The sequence below is a fragment of the Drosophila hydei genome, unplaced genomic scaffold (genome assembly GCF_003285905.1).
Source record: "Drosophila hydei strain 15085-1641.00,03,60 unplaced genomic scaffold, DhydRS2 tig00008144-arrow-arrow-pilon, whole genome shotgun sequence".
In the NCBI taxonomy this organism is placed as follows: domain Eukaryota; kingdom Metazoa; phylum Arthropoda; class Insecta; order Diptera; family Drosophilidae; genus Drosophila; species Drosophila hydei.
The window spans coordinates 1,460,666-1,482,619 of NW_022045849.1; the positions used below are offsets into that span (position 1 = coordinate 1,460,666).

Here is a 21,954-nt window from a genome sequence, read left to right on the forward strand (position 1 = left end):
AAAACTTGGTATAGTGCGCGTGGTGTGGATAGCTGCAGCTAAAGCTTTGTAACAGAAATCTATTAGATCCTTCTTCTGAAGGTTAAATATAATTACACAAACATAGTATATAACTCCTTCTAGCTGTTAACAAACGTAGTATATAACTCCTTCTAGCTGTTACATACATTTTCAGAAAACCATTATACCCAGCTTACACATTTGCCATGGGCTTAGGGTAGATTGAAGCTCACTTTGTTATTGGAGTGTTCGACGCTCTTCAACTGCTCGATCGTGCATCGATTGTAGGTGCTTTGTTGTTGTAGTCAACTCAAGTCGTAGAACTTCGTTTTCTATTAATAAGATTTTTTCAAATTTATATACCCATAAATGTTCATTATAAATTAATTTGCTTTGCTGCACTAATTAGTTGAGTATCTCTTGCTGCTGGGTTTCAATTCCATTGAATATCGTATATTTAAATTTGTAAATCGTTTTCCATAAATATTTATATCAGATAAAAACCGGAACACAAGCCATAAATATATAATTATGAATAATTTAGTATGTGCTAAAGCAAAAAGTCAAGCAAGAACTTAAACTGCAATTCAAAACAGTTTTTCTTTTATATTCCATTCGTTTTTAGTCAAATTATATCACAGTTTACAAACTGATTGAAATTCTTTTTAGAAATCAAAACGAATTGTCCGGAAGTTATGTTAAGGGTGGTATAACTTATGGGGTAAATATTCATGCTGTCCAGCTTATTGTAGCTTATTATGACCCGCAAGACGATTCTTTTCCAAGATTAAGGCGCGACTGCAAGGGAAAGGAAATAAGAGTTTAATAAGAAATTGCTGATTCGGGTTGAAGTTAGCACTCACCGATAGCGCTCATAGTAACCAACTATTGTGCCAAGCTCCTGCTTGAACAGTCGCACCAACATGCTATCGAAGCCTTCAAGCTCTGGCAGGCTAAACATATTGAATTGCAGCAAATGATCCTTGGAGGAGTCTGCCTCTGAATACACGGCCAACCATTTGGGTATCTCTTCTAGCAAATAGGGATTTGCTGGCACCAAAGCATTATGCGTATGCGCAGGTGGCGCATATAACGGCGCCTCGGGTCGTATAGCCTTGGGCGGCTCAGCAGATGTGGTATAAACGTAATAAGATGTTAAACATGGATGTTGCCTTTGACACTGGCCGGTATATTGATTCTCATAGTAGGTGCCATGCAGCTTGGATACAACGCGTCGCCAACCAACTGGCAGACCCTCGCGTTCCAATGGATGATTCCAATGCGTGGTATGTGCATTATGATCAATATAATATTTTCGACCATGCAATGTGTACTGCGTAGCCCAACCGGGGGGCAATGGCAGCTCTTCACTCTCAGTCAGGGACTGCTGTGATGATACCTTTTGCAAAGCACCATTGCTATTGCTGTCACCAGCGGCACCGGCAGACGAATTGCTAGCCGCAGGTGGAGTCAAAGGTGGCGCGTAGAGAGACTGTACAGAACTGGAGGCGATTCGAGTGCTACCAGAGCTTCGGCCGCGTCCACTAACGCTCAGCGATGCGCTTAGGGGCAGTGGTAAGTGATGATGAAATTGCTGATGATGTGCATGTTGATGTGGATGATGTTGGTGATGCTGATGTGAATGCGTAGCTGATGATGCTGTGGTATTGCTATATATAGGAGATTCGGAGCGCTGTGATTGCGTTACACGCATTGAAGAAACACGATATGGATTCTCATATATGGGATACGAATCGCTTGAATAGCTGCCTATCATATGACCTGCTAAGTGTTGCTGCTGCTGTGCAAGTGGAGCTCTGCAAATGTGTAAAATAAATATCATTAAATATGAAAAGCAACTATATATATATATTTAGTGAAATACCTTATGAGTGAAGCATGTTGCTGCACAGGCTGATGCAGCAGCTGAGTTGGCTGTGGCATAGCAAATTGAGTTGGCCTTTGTAACATATTAGCATAGGAGGCATTAAGTAAGCCCTGATCGATATCATAGCTCGGCGCACCAACGGGTTGTGTTTGCTTCTGCGTTGAATAACTACGTTGGAAGCCTCTTGTGGGCGTCTGGAGCAGTGGGGAGGATTGCTGACGTCGCATACGCTCCATTTGCTCAATATTAACATAGTTACTTTGCTGAAACTGAGTATTGGACGTTGTCGGTGGCTGCAGCGTTTGTTGATTATTATTGTTATTCAAGGGCATTTGACTTTGAGCTCGTCGCGCATGATAATAATCCGGCTGAACATCGCTGCACGAATATGTATTGCGACTAGAACTGGAGCTGCGCGGTTTGAATTCACAGCTAGGCGACGTGCTAGCACAGCGTTGCAATGATTTCTTTTTGGCACGTTGGTTTTGTTGGTCTGGATAGGAGGTCCATACGTTTATTACCGGTATTTCAGGCGGCGTGTCCTTCTTAACATATTTGCCCACAACGCCTTCTTTATGTGCCTGCGATTTGTCTTTGCTTCGGCGCGAAAGCATCGTCGGTTTACGATTACACAGCAAAATTGTTAAATAGTTCATGCAACGCAGACGTCGTGAATTAACTTAATTATATATGTATTTTTCGTTTTCTTCTTTTTTATAAGTTCATTTAACGAACTACTAATTTATGCCTAACAAAAGTATTTTGGTTCTTTTTCCGATCAGTCGATGCACTAATGTGAACGAATAGCTTAGTTCAGTTCACTTAGTTCCGCTATAAATCCTTTATATTTATCCAATAAGTAAACTATACAATCGAATGAACTAAACTAAACACAATTGTATAACTGAACCATCATCGGAATTCCACAATCAGTTTCAAGTGAACAGAGTATTATTAAAATTAACGAAAGTGAACTGCCTTGACTTTAGATTTTAAATCTTCTAATTGGTTCAAATGCATTTTAACAGAACCTCAAATGCTAATGTTATTCTTCTTTGTTCCAACATGTTTTTATCGATGAATCGATATTTATGTAACATTATGCTAGTGGTAGTGCTAATTAGAAGCAAATATCGCAACTTAAAAAAAATAACTAACTAATGAAATATATTTCTATGCACAGTATTATTCACTTTTGCATTTTTAATAATATAAACACAAATATGTATTTCATTTTCAATTACAAAAATAATTCAAATGGTCTTATATATCTTTATAAACCTATCGATATATATATAAAAATTAATCTTCAAGCGAAGTGGGGACATGCCAGCTCGTTTCAAATTTTTCGCTTTATTTTCGATTTTAAAGATTTTTAATAGCACATCATAAATGTTTATAATTCGAATCAAAACACTTATAATATCATGCTACACAAATTGCATTTATGCGCTTAATGGTGTCCATGGGCTTCAGCCTCCAGCTGTTCCTTGGATTTGTAGCCAACCTGTTCTTCTGGTGTGTGGGGCCAGAAAGTGGGCTTGTTGATGGGATCCAAAGCACTGTCAGGGAATGCATCACGATAATCTTCCATTGTCATCTGATCGTATGGTAGCAATGCCTTCAAATGAGCAATTTCCTTCTGGTAATTCTGGATGCGCTGCTCAGATGATTTCTTGTAGCTAGAAATCTCGCTCTTCGACTCCTCGATTTCGCGATCAACCTGCTGCGAAACATTGTCCTTAGGGTACGGCACGGTCAATGCATCGTATTGTTTCTGGAAACCGTCGACTAGACCAGCGATGGGAACCAATTTCTTGTAGTATGCCCAATCGATTTTTGGTGGATTCTCTGGATTGGCCATCACAGCACGCACATAAATGTCCGATTTTGTCTTAAAAGCACCGAAGCTGCTTTTCTGGTTAGCGGGCACACGCTCGGCCAGAGCAGACCAGTTGATCGAAGATTGAGCGATGCGGCGTGCTGCCATTATTATTATGTTCAATTCTGAAAACAGAGAATATTAATGAAAATCGCATTGAATTACATTAGAGTAAGAAAAATTATGTGCTAAGCTTTAAGGTTTTTTCAGCTATGCACATAAAATTGGTTCTGCAATAATTATGTAACTTCATAGCAGCACTAAAATTTTCATAATCGCAAACGGTGGTTTATCAGAGGACATTATCCTTTATTTAATTCATGTGTATTACATCCACAGTGTTATCCTTGGATCGAATTATACAATTTTATTAAGTTTTATTTTATGCACGATTTTGCACACCACTTACTTCAACAAGATAATAATTATCGAATCGGACTGCTGATGCAGAAGCTATCGAATATTTCACTACGAAATCCCATTGCCAAGCGAAACTAGCACTTTTTTCTACTTTCAACAACTGGTCACACTCGATGAACACATTTGGGTTATCAATTGCTTGAAAACATTGCATTTAATATTATTTATTAAAATGCTGAAGCTTTTACATCAAACTATTCAACAGACGCGTGCACTTTCATCGGCTACTGCAGCAGTTACGCGACTACATCGTTCAGTCTACTGTCGCGTTTATCCCACAGTTGTTGTGCACCCTGATGGATCCACAATTAACATTCGATATCACGAACCCCGCAAAATAATCAAAGTAATTATATAAGATGAAATATATTTAGATGAATGTTTCTTATATATTGCTTATATTCCATTCAGTTGCCATTGGATTTAAGTACGTTGTCTGAATCGGAGCGTAAGTCACGTTTAGAGGCTCGAAAGCCGCGCAAAAAGGTCAAGATTATGGATGAAGTGGAAGACAACTTTAATGCGAGAAAATACATGAAATATATTAAAAATAAAAAATAGCCTATCGCATGAATAAAGGCATTCTAAATTTGTTACATATATAGAAATTCTAAACAATCTTGTTTAAATAAAATAGCTGATTCTATAATAATGTGTGACTGCATTCCAGTAAGTAGTTATTCCACAAAATACTGAAAATAACAACAATAAGTCTAGCCTTTTTTAATGGTATATTTGGTTTATCAAGTGCGGTCACACTTGCAAACTGAATTGTTCAGATTACAGACAGAAACGAAGCTTGACGTGGGTTCGCGTCGCGACTTGTTTGTATACGATTCGCTAGTGCAAATATAATAAGTACATCTAATAATGCAAGGAAACATAAAAAGAGTAAAAGTTGTCGGCACTTGAAACTAAATAAAGTTATTGAAGCGTCATAAAATGCATTGTATAAAACGTTACAGTGAAATGATGAATTGGTAGTTGTCCAATAAATCTTACATGCATACCCGTATGTGTATATTTGTGAGTGTGTGTGTTTGTGTTAGTGTATAATTGTATACATAGTATGCAGTAAACAAGACGAGCGTATTATTTAGTGAAATTTTTGCTTCCAACTAAATTTCGAAGTTTTCAAAACGACAACGCGCAAAAGGTTTTTGCGTTAAGTTTTGTGCTTGTGTTTTAATATTAATACAATTGCAGTAAAACAGCGCAGACAGACATGTATACGTATATGTGCATATGTATACACTACGTACTTATTGGATTATAAAAACGAAAATAACTGGTAAATAATGGTTGATTAAGATATTTTATCATTAAGAAAACAACAAAAATTAACAAATTCTTGTGGTGGAACGTGTTCCATTAAATCATGAATATAAACATTCTGGGTTAATATGCATATGCCTGCGCTTAACAATATTTGTGAAGGCGTGTGCATTCTGTAATTGTGTGAGTGTGCATATGCAAGTGTGTGTGAGGGTTTACATGGTACATGTTTCGTTCTCTTTTCTGCTGCATTTTCGTCGGAAGCGGTTCTGCCATAGATGATGTGACCTTTGCCTGGGACAGTACATCAATATTTCTCTAAATAATTTGTTCACATACAAAAACAGTATATACATGTTTTCTATGTTATAAATATATATTCTGTTTGTTTACAAATACATTTTCATAAGATTTGCTCTGCTTTTACCCCGTTATGTTGCTTCACCACCTCTTGTGAGCGAGTGAGTGTGTGTGTATGTATATGCTTGGAATGCTGTTTAATGTGGATGGCTGGCTACATGCACTTATTTTTGTAAGCAGCGGAAATGTAAAAATAACACACACATTTACAAGCACACTAACACTGGCGCAAACGATGCGGACGGAGCTCAGTCTTAGTGTCTGCAGTTTTCCCCAATACCAACGCTTTTTTCGTTTCGTTTAGTGGAAAGCCACTTTTCAACGGAAAATGCAAATGCTGCGACAGATGTTTCACTTATTATTATGTGAATCCATTCATAGTCTCACACATACATATATATGTGCGACCATTGTGTTTGTTTTTGCTACGAGATTTTTCTGTTTTTGTGAATGTGTACGTATGTATATATGCATGTTCATATGTATGTTATATGCATACATATGTCATATATTCCCATTATTTGAAGTCAGTGATTCAGTTGATTCTTATTGGATTTTGGTGCTGGTGAACAAAAACCATTGAAAATTTTTCCAATTTGCATTTTCCGTTTGCTGTGTCAGCTGCATTCACTTGGCTTTTGCGCTTTCTTTTGTTTTCTCTACTATGTCTTCTAGTCTAATTTATCTTCAAGTCTCCATTCTACTTGCATTTTATGGCGAAATTAAACCAATATGGTAATTGGGGATAGATAACGAAATAGATATAGAAATAGATAACATGCTTGAAAAAATGGCAAAGGGAACTAAATAGGGTATTCCGACATTGTAGAAGCAGCAACAAAAGCAAATTTATACTCTATAAATTTAAATTTTATGCGTTTACGTTCCTTTGTGCGCCTTGTCCCATTTGCTTTAATTTATTTTATTTATTTTTTCTTAGCTCTTTGCAACGCTTTGTGTATAAATTAATCATTTTTTGTTTATATATTACTTATTGTTCTTTTATTCGCCCACAGCAGTAGCTGGTAAAAAAGATCGTAAATGGCACAGGGTATTTAGTGAGACATCATTTACAATTAGTTTAAATTCGAAGCCGACAAAGAATTTCTGGCTAAGAGCATTGTTTGCTGACTGAGTTGTTGACAAAAAAGGCGAAATATATTAAGAAAAAGGCTAAACATTGGGAGCTCTGCAAAATTCTGTTTACTTGCGCCTAGAGCAGCTGAACTTAAAGACAGAAAATACTTGGCATGTTGTATAGAATTTTACAGGGTATTTTTGGCACGGCAGCCGCATTCTTGATGGTGCCTTTAAGGTAAAATCAGTCTATTGACATGAATATGTTGGATGCGCACATACCTAGATAGCCTTGAACTTTGGATTCATTTCATTGCTATGTGTCGATGTGCCATAGAATGTTAAGTAAATTGAATAAAAGAAAATTGAATTACTTATCATATTTACTTTTCAATCAAGGCACTTAGTGTCGAACCTACCGGGAGACCTAACAGAGCTCAAATGCAATTTCTGCTATTGCTAACATAGCTACTAAATGTAATGGATCTTCCGGTTGCTGAGCATTCAGCTAACATCGTAGTCGAGTCTAATTGGTATGTGGATAAAGGAGCCACCTCTGTTAATAAGTATTTGGGTGACATTGTATAGTGGAGAAAGGAGCAAGCAAGGTTAGATCACATGGAAGTCGAGTCTAATAAGTATTTCATTAACAGTGTTCAGCAAGCGATGGAGCCAGCACTGTTATATAACATGGTAACCGAGTCTAATAAGTATTTGATTAACAGTAGAGGACGAAGGACAGCCAGCAATGTTAGATTGCATTGACGTCAAGTATATTTGGCAATTCGAAGTATTTCAATTGCCAGCAAAATTTTGTATACCCAATTTTTAGATTTGCTAGGCCATTTTTTCTGCTGCTATCTTATCGCGAATTCGCTGATAAAAAGGTGCAAATCAAATTGCTAACTTGTATGGTTGTTGTGGTTATTGTTGATGGTGCTGTTGTCGTTTTGCCTGATAATTTTTTCTATTTCATTTTTGATTAGAACAGAAAGAGCGCAACAATGTTGTTATGTCATCGTTAATCAGGCATGCGGTTAGCTAATATTCTTTTTGAACTACTGGAAAATTTTAGCATGTAGTGCCATTATAAATCTAAAATATGCTCGAACACCTATTCACGGTCAATTGAAAAATAATGTTTTACGTATATTGTTAACAATTTTTTTTATCAGCTTCAAAAACGTTAAAATGTAAGTGTTTCTGATCGCAAGAAAAAAAGAGCTCTTATCAAAAGCAAATAGCTCGAAATTTACTCTGCACAAATTGTACACATCAAATTACTAAATAAATAAGTTAATAACACGCAAGAGTACCCTAGTCGGGAATGCCCGACTAGGAGATACCCTGCGTAGAGCTGGTACTGCAATCATACATACATCAACCACACACATACATATGTGAGCACGTGCTAGGGACTTTATTATTGGAAATTAATTGATTGCACCAATTGGACTTTCTTAATCAACATGTCAAAGAATGATAAAGCCACCTAGATTATTTGAAATATTATCTTTATTTTTTGATTTTATGGAAACAAAGAAAGGAGAGGTAAAAATGTATAAAACCTGTAATATTCAGCAAATTCCTTACTCATATACTCTATATACACGTAATAAAACCAAATTCAAATATCATTTAAGCATATGGGATGAATTAACTATCTCCCACAACTGACGAGATATCGTTCGAAATCGATTTTAATCGGCTTCATGAATATAACCAGAAAAGGCTTATCATAAATATGGAGCCAACATGATCAACGCGAGATATAGCTCTAGCATAAGATTTAAACTCTAGATCTTACAGCTATGATAATTAAAGATCGATAATGGTTTTAATCAATACCGTAGAAATTTATAGGTGCTACAGGTGGCATTAGCTCTAAATACTATAGGATCGAAATCAATGCTTGTATTCAAGTAGACAAATCTAGGTCTAAAGCAACTTGGCTTGACATGGTTAATGCCTACTAATTACCATTTTATTAATAACAATTTACCCGATTTAGTACATTACTATTATGTAAGCAATTTATTTTAATAATAACATTATAGCCGACCTAGTATGTTATTTATAAAATGTTTACTTTTGCCTCTGTATGTAAGCCATTCAATTAGCAAACCTAATCGATATTCTTTTCTGCTTGTTTTTCTTCCACAGAATTCCGAAGCGCTTCCAATTCGAATATCTTCCAATAAGATTGTGCCAAACAAAAAACTAATCTGAATGTCGTCGCACTTACTGGAGTTTCTCGTCATTTAAATTATCCAAAATTTACGGTTTCCGATCGATTTTCCTATTTTTATTTATATATACATTTTTTTTTTCTGTCTCCAAAGTTTGTCAATTGACTTGGCCAAATAAGCACCAGAAAGCGTTGTGCCCGAATAAACAACAAATAATATTAGATTTGAACGCCCAACATAAAACATTCAAAAAACATTTCGTGTCCGTGTTAGGGCCCAGTCGGTGTATCTTTTGAATTGTGGCCGATGTAATTTGGACAAAGCAACGCAGCTTTAAAGCGCTGCCGCTTATCCAAGGCCTACTTCATCATCAACCATCGACCGATCCTTGCCCACCTGCCACATCAACAACAACAACATCAACAAACAAACAGCAACATCAACATCAACAACAACAGCAACAGCAACAGCAACAGCAACAGCAACATCAACATCAACAAACAACAGCAACAACATCTAACAAAACTATACGTCATAGCTGATAACAATGAATCTAAATCAACACAGTGGACCTGGCCCGCCAGCGTGCAGCAGCAGCACCACCAGCAATACCAGCTGTAGTAGTAGTAGTAGTATTAATAACAACACTAATATTCATAAGTCTTGTGATCAAGTGGATGCAACGCCGAACTTGTGGCGCGACAGCAGCACATCGGGCATGTGCTCAGTGGCTCATCGAGTGGGCGAGCCGTCGACCGAGTTGTCAACTGGCGTGCTCAATAACAGTGTTATTGCTAACACTAACCGGAGTACCAAAGGTAGCAACTACGAACATCCACCGGCAGCTGTTATGCGTACAATATCATCGGATCGCCTTGTCACTGGGCCCTCCTGTCGTGCTCTACGTACTGCCGTCTCCGCATTGTATTCTGTCGATGACTTTGTCAAGGAAAAAATCGGTTCAGGGTTTTTCTCTGAAGTTTACAGGGTAAGTTCGAATCGAATAAGTTAACACTATAAATATTTTGATATATATTTTGAATTGAAAAGAATATTAGCCAGACAGACTCTTTACATTTAACATAAAATGCAAGATGGAGCATCTTAGGCTTATCAAACAAAGATCATAGCAAGGCTTACTTCATCTCATAGATATATATTGATTATATATGTTTTCATTAATTTTTAAATCTAATTTATTAAGAACTATAAAAAATGTTACCACTATTTTTAACAATAAGTGGAACAAATTTCAATTTGTTGCTTCACACATTTTGTTCAATGAAAGTTATTGGAAAGGCCTTAGAAAACAAGTGAGAGTGCTTCAGTTGGGAGTTGGAGGTGCCCGACTAAGAAATACTCAGTCTAAGCATCTCGCAGCTCTTGTTCCTCCCATAGTCAGTGACCTCCTTCTTGAATAACTTCAGTTCCAGGTGTTCAATCTTAATGAACTTTTTACAGCATAAATATGCCATCCTGAAGTGTGTATATGAAATGAAATGTTTTTTTAATTTCTGAGGCATTGATTTAAGGTTTTGTATACCTGAAAATATTTGAAATCTGTGTATTCATTATGCAGCTGCCAATTAAAGTTGGTCTCATCAGCTCATGCTACCTGTTACACACATTCGCACGAAACTTTAATACCCTGTTAATACAGCTTCAAAGAGTACAGGGTATACAAATACAAAGACAAGTTTCACATATTATTTTTTCGATTGCCTTTGATATTTGAGTTTGTTTGTTAAATTTCATAAGTGAAAAGAGTTAATTTTAGTCTTTTTATATGATAATAATGAGTGAAGAAAACATCATAATTAATTTAATTTATGCTTTCTAATGCTTCAAATAGCCAAATGCCACATACAATATTCGCGTGCGAATTTCTCAATGCATCTTATAAATAATTTGGCCGTACAGCCAGCAGTCCATTGCCTTTTATGGTATTTAGTTTTTGCCATTGTCTGTTTTCTCAGTTACGCATTGACTAATTAACAACAAGCTGTGCGACGTTGCCCAAGTATTTATATTGTTTGCAGTGCGTTCACTTCACTACTCTGTTAAACACTTGCATTGATTCGAAGTTTCCCAAAATAACATTTTAGTATTCCACAAACAAATGAGGGCTAAGTCTTGAATCTCGATTTACATAGCATAGAGTGTGTAAATTGGACGGCAACTAGAAAAGTTACACTAAGCATAGTTACATTGTGAAATCTATTAAATTTTTCCAATAGTTTCGATTTCAATTGACTGTACCCAGAAGCTCATAAAAAGCTGTCGCATATACAAATCTTATTTATAGGCAGTTGAATTTAAAAAGTGATCGACTTTCGAATGAAATCAGACTTTGATAAGATTACATCAGAATTTTATCAAGAATATCTAAATTGCAATATATAAATTGTTGAAGGTGAGTGATAGTCTTGCTACCACTACGTAGTAGACTTATCAAGTCATACACTTCTAATTTTTCTTCCAAATGCCTATTTATATACTAATAATCGACAAGTACCGACATTGCTAATTGATATGATTGATTTGTTTCGGCTTATTGATTTATAAAACATTTGCTTTATGCCCGAAAATGTATAAATCTCATTTCAAATGAGGAGGGAGCTATGCACGTATGAGGATCGAAGGGTAGGGTATGACACCGTTGAGCAGTCCCGACTGGTGCACTCTTAGTGTGTTGCATGATCCATTTACATTGAATGCCGTAAAATATTTACAGTTAGTTTTGATTAAAGTTGTCAAGAGTCGAGCTGTCGAGACCAAAAATTGAAAGGAAAATACATTTGCATAACAAATAACTGCGTTTGGCAAATATGGTAAAAATATTTAACGCACTAATCAGCCGGCAAAAACACTTTCAATAACAAAGGCAAAGCTCCCAGCAGCGCAGCATTGAAAACTGAAAACTGAAAACTAAAAACCGAAAACTGAAAACAAAACAAAACAAAAGCAACAAATGCCACAGCGATCGAAAGTCTGTTAAAGTTGCTTATATAACATCGTATAACCACACGTTATAGATCAGTACCGTAATCAGTTGTTACGGCCGTTGCCACTGCTTTGTTTTAAACTTGGCTCCAAAGAGGCACAGGTGAATAACTGAAATATATATATCAAATATTTATATATTTATAAATTTATCAAAGAAAATTCATTTGCCTGTGTGTGTGGCCGGCCTTGCTGAGCTTAATGCTCGTATAATATCAAATGTTTTATGCTTTTGGTAAGACGCGATGTTGCCCAAGATCCTATAAATTACACAATCAATTGGGCTTTCGTCTGTTGTCAGCTGATTGCCAAACACCCACAAATATTATCTATTTCTGTTCTACGCGCGCCTCTCGTCGCGTGCTGCAAGCCACAGACTTTTCATTTGCCTACAAATTTTTAATAAATTTGTTAATGTGCCAAAAAATATATTTTGTTTTGCTGCTGTCTTTTCATAATATTTAAGAGACGACAGGAGGGCACTAGCCGGGTGTGCTCGACTAACAGATACCTTACTTTAGCAGTACCACTTTGATCAGTTATGATATCGATTTTAATGGACTTTATGGAAGTGCAAAAAGTAGTTGATTGATTAAAGTGTGACTAGGCGTCATTCTCTGCGGAAGTGCTGATTTGGGTTATAATCGTAGTAAGCTATAGTATCAATATTAATCGATACATCGAGGAGTTAACCTGAATCGATTTCATGGAAGTTAAGTCAATTTGAAGCATGCTACTGTCTGAGCTATAATTGAAATACGCTAAACATATCAGCTCTCTAGGTCTTCTAGTTTATGAGATCAATGTTCCTATATGTACAGATAGACGAACAAATAGACGGGCGCGGCTATATTGACTCGGCTCTTAGTCACGATCAGGAATTTTAAATTTATATACGTTCAAAGCATACCAAGTAAAAACGTTGCAGTTGCCCGACCGTATATCACCTATACACGATCCGAAAATAACTTTATTTATGATTTGATATTTTTTATGGGCGGTCTATATAATACTAGATCTATCAGTAAGGCAATTTAACAGGAATCCAACTGCAAAGCTCTAAAACTCTGATTCGGGCTTTGCTTTATTCACTTGAGTATATTCCAAATTTGTAACTTGAGTAGTGTAAGGGATATAGTAATTCTACGATTTGGCATATCGTCAACGGCGTATGAAAAAACTCGATTACTTTATCAGCGAAGGCTACGCACGGGTCTCCATCTAATCCAAATTTCTAGTTCATTTTCAAGTTCTTTCACGTTTCCAATTCTACAATCAAAACCAATATACTCTTATCACTTTCAGCGCATATGTATAAAAATTCAATTTTTGCTTGAAGCGCACTTGAAGTGTGTGAAAAGTAATAAAGATCGCAACATGAAATTAATGAAACTCCCCCGTGAACAATCGATGCAAAAATGTTATTCGCACAAACTGAAAAGTAATTTCATTAAAGTACTATTTACGATAAGCTTAAACATTTTATAAACAATATTTCAAACATTGTTTTTTGTTTTTTAACAACTCAAAAACAAAAGCAATTGATACATACTTTCTTTTTCCCGACACGCAACAATTAAAAAAAAAATTAATGAAACAACAACAAGAAATATACGTGTATGGGAAGTGGGGGTACGACGGTTATTGTACTTTATGGAGGTCTCAATATATATATATATATATATATATATATATCTTATGGATAATTTATTGCCACCAAGTTTTTCAAAAACAAAGCTAAGAGCGAAGCACCAACTCCAACTCAGACTCTAACAATAAATATTATTTTCTCACATTTGAAATGTGAAATGTGAAATTGAATGAGCTCTGAAGCGCAGCTTAGCTGTCTGGCATGCCTCTTGCCAACGGCCCGAACTGTGCAGCCAACTGTACTTATATATTTATATATATATATATATATGTATCTTATCTTGAATGGGGTAAAAAGCAATTATTTATTTCTTGCCTGTTGTAGCATTTCACTTTTCTACATCGATGTTACGGTTAACAAGTGCGATATATTGCCAAAAATAATGAATCAAGTTGTTTCTACCTTGAACTCGATTGAAAGTGGGATGTCAATGTTGCTGAAAATGTAGCCAGAAGGGGGAGTGTGTTTTATAGAACAGGATAGACAGGATAGTACATCAGTCAATTAAATCAGTCTGTCTATTTAAAACTGGAAGAGCTGGAAGTTTGAAATCTTGCACAGAGCAGCACCAATTGATTTGAAATCTTAGCTGTACTGGAATCTCCTAAGCCTACTTCATGACAGCATAAACTAACAGAACTAGAGACTTGGTTCGTCCTGTAACATATAAAACCCATGTTTTTTAAAAGTTATCGATAACTTTTCGCATCTCGATTAAAATCAATACAAAACTTTAGGTAGAAGACACCGTTAAAACAGAATTTATATCTAATAAGTTCAAGTATTCAAGTTAATTTAATCAGATATGATCAGGGTACCCGCTACAGAGTATCTTCTAGTCGAGTATACGTGACATATATTGAAGAAACTAAGTTTTCTAACAGATTTATCGCAAATTGGGCGTGACTCGATCAAATCTTAATGGGCTTAAAGATGTGTCCAACTATGTATGAAAGATTTGGTGACTAGCTCTTTTAATACCCTGTACTAAAAGCCTGACAGCTGCTTGATAAGATATTTGAAAGGTACTTGAAAGCGGCATTTCACTCTTTTAACAAGAAAAGAGATTATAGCTAATAGATTGTGTAAAAGTCTTAATCTGAAGAGCATATTTCTAGAGTGATAGGCGAGGAGCGTATGTATATATATATATATATATATATATATATGTATATAGAGGAAAAGGGGAACAAAAACGAAAAACCGTTTAGCCATCGTCATACTTACGTCGCATCCACTTGTTTCTAAGTGATTGTTGGCCATGGCAGAGCTCACTTTGGCGTTGATGAGTTGCACAACTTAAAGTAGTGGAAGCATGTCCAAAACAACGAAAAGCAAGTTGAGCGTCTAGATACAGATTCTAGAGGCAACGCAAAAAAGAAAGCAAACTGGGCCAAATTCCATTCTAGTCGGCCGAATGGCTAACTGTTTAGTTTGGCTAATGGCTACGACCTCAATCAACTGTTCAGAACTGGGCAACGGTAGCGACACTCGACAATCTTCTTTTCAAATACTGGTCTGCATATATATATACATATATATAATCCAGTTTATATATAAATATAGAGCCCTGCATAAACAGGTAGCGGAAATCAACAAAAATTACTCAATTTAAATTATAATTATTAATATTAAACTTATTATTTGTGCGACTGTATTTTAGTTGGGCGCAGTAGACTGCATAATACTCGTTTACAATGCAACAAAACTATCGATTGACGGCCACTATTTATATAGAGTTCTATTTATAGACCACGTTAACAGAAATTCAACTACTAAACATGCTAAAAATAGTATAAACTCTATTTTAAATACAGTTATAATATATATATATATATTATATATATATTATATATATATATAATTTACCATATTTTCAAGATCCGTATATATAATGCTTGGTCAATCTTAGCAGTTACTTAAACTTAGGCACATTTTGGTATGGTATATATAGAGGAGTATAAATAGAGAGATGTGTGTAGGAGTACATATAGGGTAGTATATATAGAGGAGAAGTGTATATATATAGGCTTAACATTTTATCTTTGACGGCCTATTCTATCTAGCCTTAAAAGCGCCACAAGAAATAGAGTTTAATTGATTATTAGACGTTGTACTCATCGATAACTGTTACCATTTATTTATTTATTAGATAAGCTCGAGCTTATGCTCCAGTCTCAAGCTTTATTCAGACAGACAAACACTTTGTGAGTGACGACGAGGATACAACCGAGAAGTACATATATAAGAGGAATTTAGAAAATGTTAAGTCAGATAGACACTCGCTTGACAGACGAAAGCCAATATACTCATGTGCACATAGGAAACGAGTATAATTAGTTTGATAAACCAAACCACACGCTTCGCACAAGTCTGACCAATGCATTTGATTACCACAGAACACAAATGTGATTATTTGACATTATGTTTTGCCATTCCATTTCATAAGTGAAACAACTTCAATGAGATGTTATACGAAATTTGATTGTGCAGCGGCTTTAAGAAAAACTTGTTCAAACGAAAATCAAGTTGAAATCGTATTAAATATTTGTTAACAGCAAAACAAAATTGCATGTGGAAATAGTTAACAAACGAAAAAAAAATAAATGAAAGAAAAAAAGAGTTGGCGATGCAATCGATTTGAAGCGTGGTCAATGCCGCTATATGAAACTTGTTTGGCCATTTGGGAATATCCCCCCCAAATGAGTACTGCTGCCAGCCAAGTCAACCAAGTCTGCCAGCCAGCCTGCAACTAAATTGTACAGCAGGCGGGTTTTATTTAACGTTTTTCTCTCCCTCTTTTCGTAACCTGCTGTCAGGTTCGCTTCAAATGGACGTCTCAGGCGTTCGACTGGTTTTCTCGTTGTTAACTTTACTGCTCAATCTTGGTTTTTGGCTGTTCAAAAAGGATGTTTTTTGTGTTGCGGCATTTGGCGACGTCTTGTTGTTTTTTGTTTCCGCAATGGCCATTTCTCCACGAGTTGAAAGTGAAACTATCAACATGAGCAAACAAGTGTTTAAGTAACAGCCATTACCCTATCCAAATTAATATATATGAGATGTTATGCCATAATAGGCCTGCTGCTATATAGCTCAGCAGCGACTGGAAGGCATTCTGTGAGCTGAAGAGCTCGAGCTTACTATATTCTTTGCTTAACCACAAAAAGGTAGCATCAATAGCTTCCGCGACCTTAACTGCTAGAGTTATGTTATTTGCCTGACACATCAGATGCAGTCTAAAGATGTTGACTATAAATTGCAAAAGTATATCAATCAATAAGCTACATATTTATTTAATATATCTTTAAAAATTGTATATAATTAATAATATGTCTTCCTCTTCCTTTTGTAGGTCACTCATCGCACAACTGGACAAGTAATGGTGCTGAAAATGAATCAATTGCGCGCCAATCGGCCAAACATGTTGCGAGAAGTTCAGTTGCTTAACAAATTATCTCATGCTAACATATTGAGGTGAGTGTCTTAATACCCTGGACCTATTTTAAAATGGGGTATTGCAGTTTATCTTAGAGCTCGAGCTAGAGTGGCCTAAGTATAGAACTTGGTCTGCTTCTCTTAATCAGCTTCAACTGTCGAGTTGATTTAGACCTGTCTGTATATTTAACTGCTTCTTCACCTGTTTGTCTGTGTGTGCCGATCTGCGCATATGAGCGCATTGAACTCGCAACCTGCCAAAACTATAGTTTTGAAAGGCAGGCTCAGCTCAAGTTTCGTTTCAATCATCACTTTTCAATAATAAATGCTTTCATTCTAATAAATCGAAGAGCGAGGAACATCGAAGCCATATTTCAACAAGCTTAATCTAATCCATTTCCCATCATATATTTACTTTCCATACTTATTTCTAATCTACTTATTTTTAGTTTTATGGGCGTGTGTGTGCAAGAGGGACAACTGCATGCCCTGACGGAATATATCAACGGCGGCTCACTGGAGCAACTCCTGGCTAATCAAGAGTTGTTTCTTAGCGCCGCTCAGAAAGTAAGACTGGCCCTTGGTATCGCGAGAGGAATGACTTATGTACACGATGCGGGCATTTTTCATCGGGACTTAACCAGCAAGGTAACATTGCATTGTGAACTGCTTAAGCATCTAACTAGAGCCGTAATTGACGAGTTGATTGTCTTTCCAATAGAACGTGCTAATACGCTTTCTGCCAGATGGTCAATATGAAGCTGTTGTCGGTGACTTTGGACTAGCAGCAAAGATTCCAGTGAAGTCGTAAGTTCTCGAGTTCTTTTGAGACCTTCTTATATTAACAAAATAATTGACTTGCAGCGGCAAATCACGTTTGGAGACAGTTGGCTCACCGTACTGGGTCAGTCCGGAGTGTTTGAAGGGCCAATGGTATGATCAGACAAGCGACGTATTTTCATTTGGAATTATTCAATGTGAAATAATCGCGCGCATCGAAGCTGATCCAGACTTGATGCCGCGCACTGCTTCATTTGGCCTTGATTACCTGGCATTCGTTGAACTCTGTCCAATGGACACTCCACCTGTATTTTTAAGGCTGGCTTTCTATTGTTGTCTAGTAAGTACTTCCAGATATATTGCTGGACAACATATGAAAACTAAAATTTCTTTTCCCACTGCAGTACGATCCCAAAAGTCGACCTACATTCAGTGACGCAACTAAAAAGCTGACACTACTCTTGGAGAAGTGCGAACAGGAGTCGAGGTGTGCGAGTCCCTTGAGCTCATTGGAGCTAATCAATTGTTCGCCGAATGGTAGCGATATTGAGAATGCAATCACATTGGTCAACACGCCGTCAACTGTCGAAAGTATATTTACAGCCCCGGCGGGTGTGTTGACACCGCGCTACCAGAGGGGCGTGGATGAAGACGGTTTTCGTTTTCCCAGTACAGGAATAAGTTGTAAATCAGCTTCGGCAGCTCTGCCAGGCACACCCAACTGGTTGGCCGACAGTGCTGAATATGACGATGAACACATTTTGAAGTCACGCGTTCGCCGTGCCACACAGAAGCTAGAAGCAGAAATTTTGCTGCACCGTCGTTCACTAAGCGAGAACATAATACATTTTCCACTGCATACATCACCCAGTGACAAAGCGCGATGTCATCAAATGCAGCGACAACGATCTTCAACGCACTCACCGACACCACCACGTCAACTGGGTGACCCACAAACAGCAGCGGTCATTTTACCAACAACCACACCAACAACGAAGATATCGGAATCACCCTCGATATTGCCGCTGGTGCCGGCGGTTTTAACGCTGCGAAAAGTCGGTGAAACAATGTGCCTTAAAGATCCGCAATACAAACCATCGGCAACGAAGGATCATAACGGTGTCAAACCGAATCCCTTCACGGCGCTAGCTCAGCTTCGAGGTGTTAAGAAGATATTAGGCGCCAATCCAAAGACATACGCAGCTGGCGTGGGCGACTTGTTTAGCTCGTGCTTTGAAATGTCAGCGCCGTTTTTTAAAGAGCTCGTCGCAATGCAAGCTAAGAATGTGGCAACAGGCACAGAACTTGAACACAATCCGAGCGGTGCGACAACAACAGCTAATTCTACCGAACCAAAGAGCCTACCTGCATCCCCGCAGCTAACGCGTAAATACAGCGCTATTGAACTGAAATTGCCACAACGAAACAACAATATGGTAGCTAGTGAGACGCCTGCAGCAGCTCCGCTTGTAACACCTGTTCTTACCGATATCGACGACTGTGACTATTGTAACTCAGAGGGCGAAGATCTGGATGGAGGTGGCAACTGCGCCGATGCTGAATCGAGCAGTGACGATAGTGCTGTCCGACCCTCTGTAATGCCAGTGGCACGCAAATACCGCGCCAACTCACTCTACACACATCCGCTTTTTCGAGGCAGTAGTGGAACTATTATAAAGTACAGCAACAGCGAACTTGAAGCAGCGCCCTTATTGAAGACAAGCAATTCCGCCAACACATTAACATCTTTGAATTTAACCACAACTGATATGATTTCGAGCAATAATCAGGTTGATTACTGCAAGCAGCTATCACAGAGTAGCTTATCAGAAAAGGATGTTATTTCGAAATCTCCACCGCCCGAAGAAATTCCAGCTACTGTTCCTGCACCCACAGACTTTGAACTTAATGGACTGAAAAATTCGTGCGACTTGCTGCCTACGAAAAGAAATTTGACCCGGCGCGATTCCATCGAAAGTGGTTTCTTCTCGTGCTTCAATGAGGAATCAGATGCAGCTACCACAAACACGAGTTACACACGGCAGTTGTGCGGCATCGGATCACTAGTTGTTGGCAGCGGCAGCAGCAGCAGTTGCTGCTACGACCAATTAAAATCATTAAACTTGGCTAATAATAAACTTAAGTGAGTAGTACATTTTAAGTATTTGCTATTGCCTAAATATTAATGAATTCGCTTCAATTTCAGTGATAAATTGGCAAGTCTGTGTCGATGCTGTTATTATGCAACGCCTTCATCAACTAGCGCGATTGTGGCTGCTGCAGCTGCCACACAACAACAACATCACAGTGATTCACCCACAACGTCATCATCCGTGTTGTTTATAGAGAACGAACCTCCGACCATCACAGGTGGTGGTAATACATCGTCGTCGACAGCACTGGACTCTACAGACGAATTGGATGCCGAAATTATAGCTCCGCCCACACATCATCGGCGTTACACCTGTCACCATTCGTTGGTGAGCGCCAATGTTAGCGATTCGCAAATGACAGCGACAACTGCTGGCATAATCAATCGATTGGCACTTGATTCAGAGATACATTCGCTGTTGCAACGCAGTCCGTTTGCCACAAATCAATTGCTGTATTGCAAAAATCGCACATCATCCATCTACACAGACAGTTCGGATGACATCAGCTCAGATTCGCTGCTCTGGGATGATCGCTCCTTTACCGCATTGCCAAGTACACGTTCCGCTCAGATAGCCAAAATAGTCGAGTACTTCGAAAGGAAACGGCACGATTCATTGCCAGCGTCAGTGTACAATCGAAATGGCAATGGCACTGTGGCAGCTGCTGTTGCTGCCTCAGCGCTGGGCTCCAACTATATGTCATACGAGTCACACAGATACTCGGACTTTAAACGGCACTTAAATCCCGATTCGTTTTGCTTTGAATTGGACAAGAAGCCGCAACAACAGCGTATTATGGTCTGTGAAGGAGCTGTGAAATCAAAATTGTCCATTTTCGACAAGAAAAAGCAGCAACATCAGCAGCAGCAGCAACAACAACATCAGCAGCAGCAGCAGCAGCAACAACAACAGCAACAATCAATGGGCACTGGACAAGGTGGTTAGCCATATTGATTTCATTTTCAATTTTTATCCTTTTTAAGCCATTTTCAAAATGTTGGCAATTTTTTTATTTTAATTTTCGGGATTGTATTTAGGAAAATGTCCTTAACATTTGAGAGCTGGATCAGAATATATCAGAGTTTGCACACGAAATGTCTAGTTGTAAAGAATTTTGGTACTGGCTCTATCTGTCTCTCTTTGTCTGGTTTTCCATTCAATTACGATAATTGATTCACCGATTAAATATTAGCACTACAATACTATTTAACATATACACATAAACATATATAAATATATTTTTATAATAGAATTAGAAGTTAACTATAATTAGGCCCAATCAAATCATCGTATGTTCCCCAATTAGCATGTATAAATTGATTTTGATTTCGGAACATTTTTCTAATACTTTGTACTGGTTCCTAGTCCTATTTAATTTATAAAATTATGTTATAAATCTATGCAAATGTAGCAAATAATTATATATATATATCTATATCTATTCAATCGAGAGAAAAGTATTTATTTACATTAATTTAGACTCGTAAGGCTTCCAAAAACAAAAAATACAAAAAACAAAGAAAGGCATTGCTGTTATAATTATATGTACATATGTATGTATATCATCTATACATATTTGTATTTCATATAGCTGCGATCTATTTAAATGGTCGCATTAAGAGTATATATAATAAAGTAAATGTATAAAAATACAAAAAAGCATGCAAAACATACATATAACAAAATACACGATAGTCTTCATTAGGCATATCTCTTTGATTCCATTTCCTCAGACTAAACTTGGTAGGTATTATCAATCGACGCCAATCTAAAACTTAAGATCTGTCTTCCTTGACAAATCAATCGAGTTCAATTATATTAAAATTTAAGTAGATGGGTCA

The 21,954-nt window shown here is 37.3% G+C and overlaps 4 protein-coding genes across 6 annotated transcripts; 2 read left to right on the forward strand and 2 right to left on the reverse strand.

Annotated features, from left to right (window-relative positions):
* Nucleotides 1-546: 546 nt before the first annotated feature.
* Nucleotides 547-2,825, reverse strand: LOC111603489 (scaffold protein salvador). The gene is made up of 3 exons (XM_023321088.2): nucleotides 1,886-2,825; nucleotides 864-1,817; nucleotides 547-798 (listed from the first exon to the last, which is right to left on the reverse strand). The coding sequence occupies exons 1-3, from the start codon at nucleotides 2,542-2,544 to the stop codon at nucleotides 744-746; spliced, it is 1,668 nt and encodes a 555-aa protein (XP_023176856.1). The 5' UTR covers nucleotides 2,545-2,825; the 3' UTR covers nucleotides 547-743.
* A 377-nt stretch (nucleotides 2,826-3,202) lies between these two features.
* Nucleotides 3,203-4,250, reverse strand: LOC111603484 (ATP synthase subunit d, mitochondrial). 2 transcript variants are annotated; one of them, XM_023321080.2, is made up of 2 exons: nucleotides 4,180-4,250; nucleotides 3,203-3,895 (listed from the first exon to the last, which is right to left on the reverse strand). In XM_023321080.2, exon 2 carries the CDS (start codon nucleotides 3,876-3,878, stop codon nucleotides 3,342-3,344), a length of 537 nt encoding a protein of 178 aa, XP_023176848.1. In that variant the 5' UTR covers nucleotides 3,879-3,895; nucleotides 4,180-4,250; the 3' UTR covers nucleotides 3,203-3,341. The 2 variants fall into 2 exon arrangements, with proteins under 2 accessions (XP_023176848.1, XP_023176849.1); XM_023321081.2 differs by lacking the exon at nucleotides 4,180-4,250 and adding an exon at nucleotides 4,102-4,155.
* A 34-nt stretch (nucleotides 4,251-4,284) lies between these two features.
* On the forward strand, nucleotides 4,285-4,766 carry LOC111603485 (39S ribosomal protein L55, mitochondrial). Its single transcript, XM_023321082.2, has 2 exons — nucleotides 4,285-4,536; nucleotides 4,602-4,766. The coding sequence occupies exons 1-2, from the start codon at nucleotides 4,363-4,365 to the stop codon at nucleotides 4,749-4,751; spliced, it is 324 nt and encodes a 107-aa protein (XP_023176850.1). The 5' UTR covers nucleotides 4,285-4,362; the 3' UTR covers nucleotides 4,752-4,766.
* A 229-nt stretch (nucleotides 4,767-4,995) lies between these two features.
* LOC111603482 lies at nucleotides 4,996-21,391 on the forward strand. Of its 2 annotated transcripts, XM_030225808.1 has the most exons (8): nucleotides 4,996-5,481; nucleotides 9,066-10,079; nucleotides 17,098-17,219; nucleotides 17,630-17,828; nucleotides 17,902-17,987; nucleotides 18,045-18,300; nucleotides 18,365-20,103; nucleotides 20,167-21,391. In XM_030225808.1, the coding sequence occupies exons 2-8, from the start codon at nucleotides 9,639-9,641 to the stop codon at nucleotides 21,056-21,058; spliced, it is 3,735 nt and encodes a 1,244-aa protein (XP_030081668.1). In that variant the 5' UTR covers nucleotides 4,996-5,481; nucleotides 9,066-9,638; the 3' UTR covers nucleotides 21,059-21,391. The 2 variants fall into 2 exon arrangements, with proteins under 2 accessions (XP_030081668.1, XP_023176842.2); XM_023321074.2 differs by lacking the exon at nucleotides 4,996-5,481 and having other exon boundaries at nucleotides 8,997-10,079.
* Nucleotides 21,392-21,954: the final 563 nt, after the last annotated feature.

Excerpts from the sequence above, each read along its gene's own strand:
- LOC111603489 (XM_023321088.2), bottom strand. The coding sequence starts at position 2,544 with ATGAACTATTTAACAATTTTGCTGTGTAATCGTAAACCGACGATGCTT. Across the intron at positions 1,818-1,885 it reads CAACATGCTTCACTCATAAG|AGCTCCACTTGCACAGCAGC; the intron begins GTATTTCACTAA and ends ACACATTTGCAG. Across the intron at positions 799-863 it reads GGTTACTATGAGCGCTATCG|TCGCGCCTTAATCTTGGAAA; the intron begins GTGAGTGCTAAC and ends TTTCCCTTGCAG.
- LOC111603484 (XM_023321080.2), bottom strand. The coding sequence starts at position 3,878 with ATGGCAGCACGCCGCATCGCTCAATCTTCGATCAACTGGTCTGCTCTG.
- LOC111603485 (XM_023321082.2), top strand. The coding sequence starts at position 4,363 with ATGCTGAAGCTTTTACATCAAACTATTCAACAGACGCGTGCACTTTCA. Across the intron at positions 4,537-4,601 it reads AACCCCGCAAAATAATCAAA|TTGCCATTGGATTTAAGTAC; the intron begins GTAATTATATAA and ends TATTCCATTCAG.
- LOC111603482 (XM_030225808.1), top strand. The coding sequence starts at position 9,639 with ATGAATCTAAATCAACACAGTGGACCTGGCCCGCCAGCGTGCAGCAGC. Across the intron at positions 17,220-17,629 it reads TCTCATGCTAACATATTGAG|TTTTATGGGCGTGTGTGTGC; the intron begins GTGAGTGTCTTA and ends ACTTATTTTTAG. Across the intron at positions 17,829-17,901 it reads ATCGGGACTTAACCAGCAAG|AACGTGCTAATACGCTTTCT; the intron begins GTAACATTGCAT and ends TCTTTCCAATAG.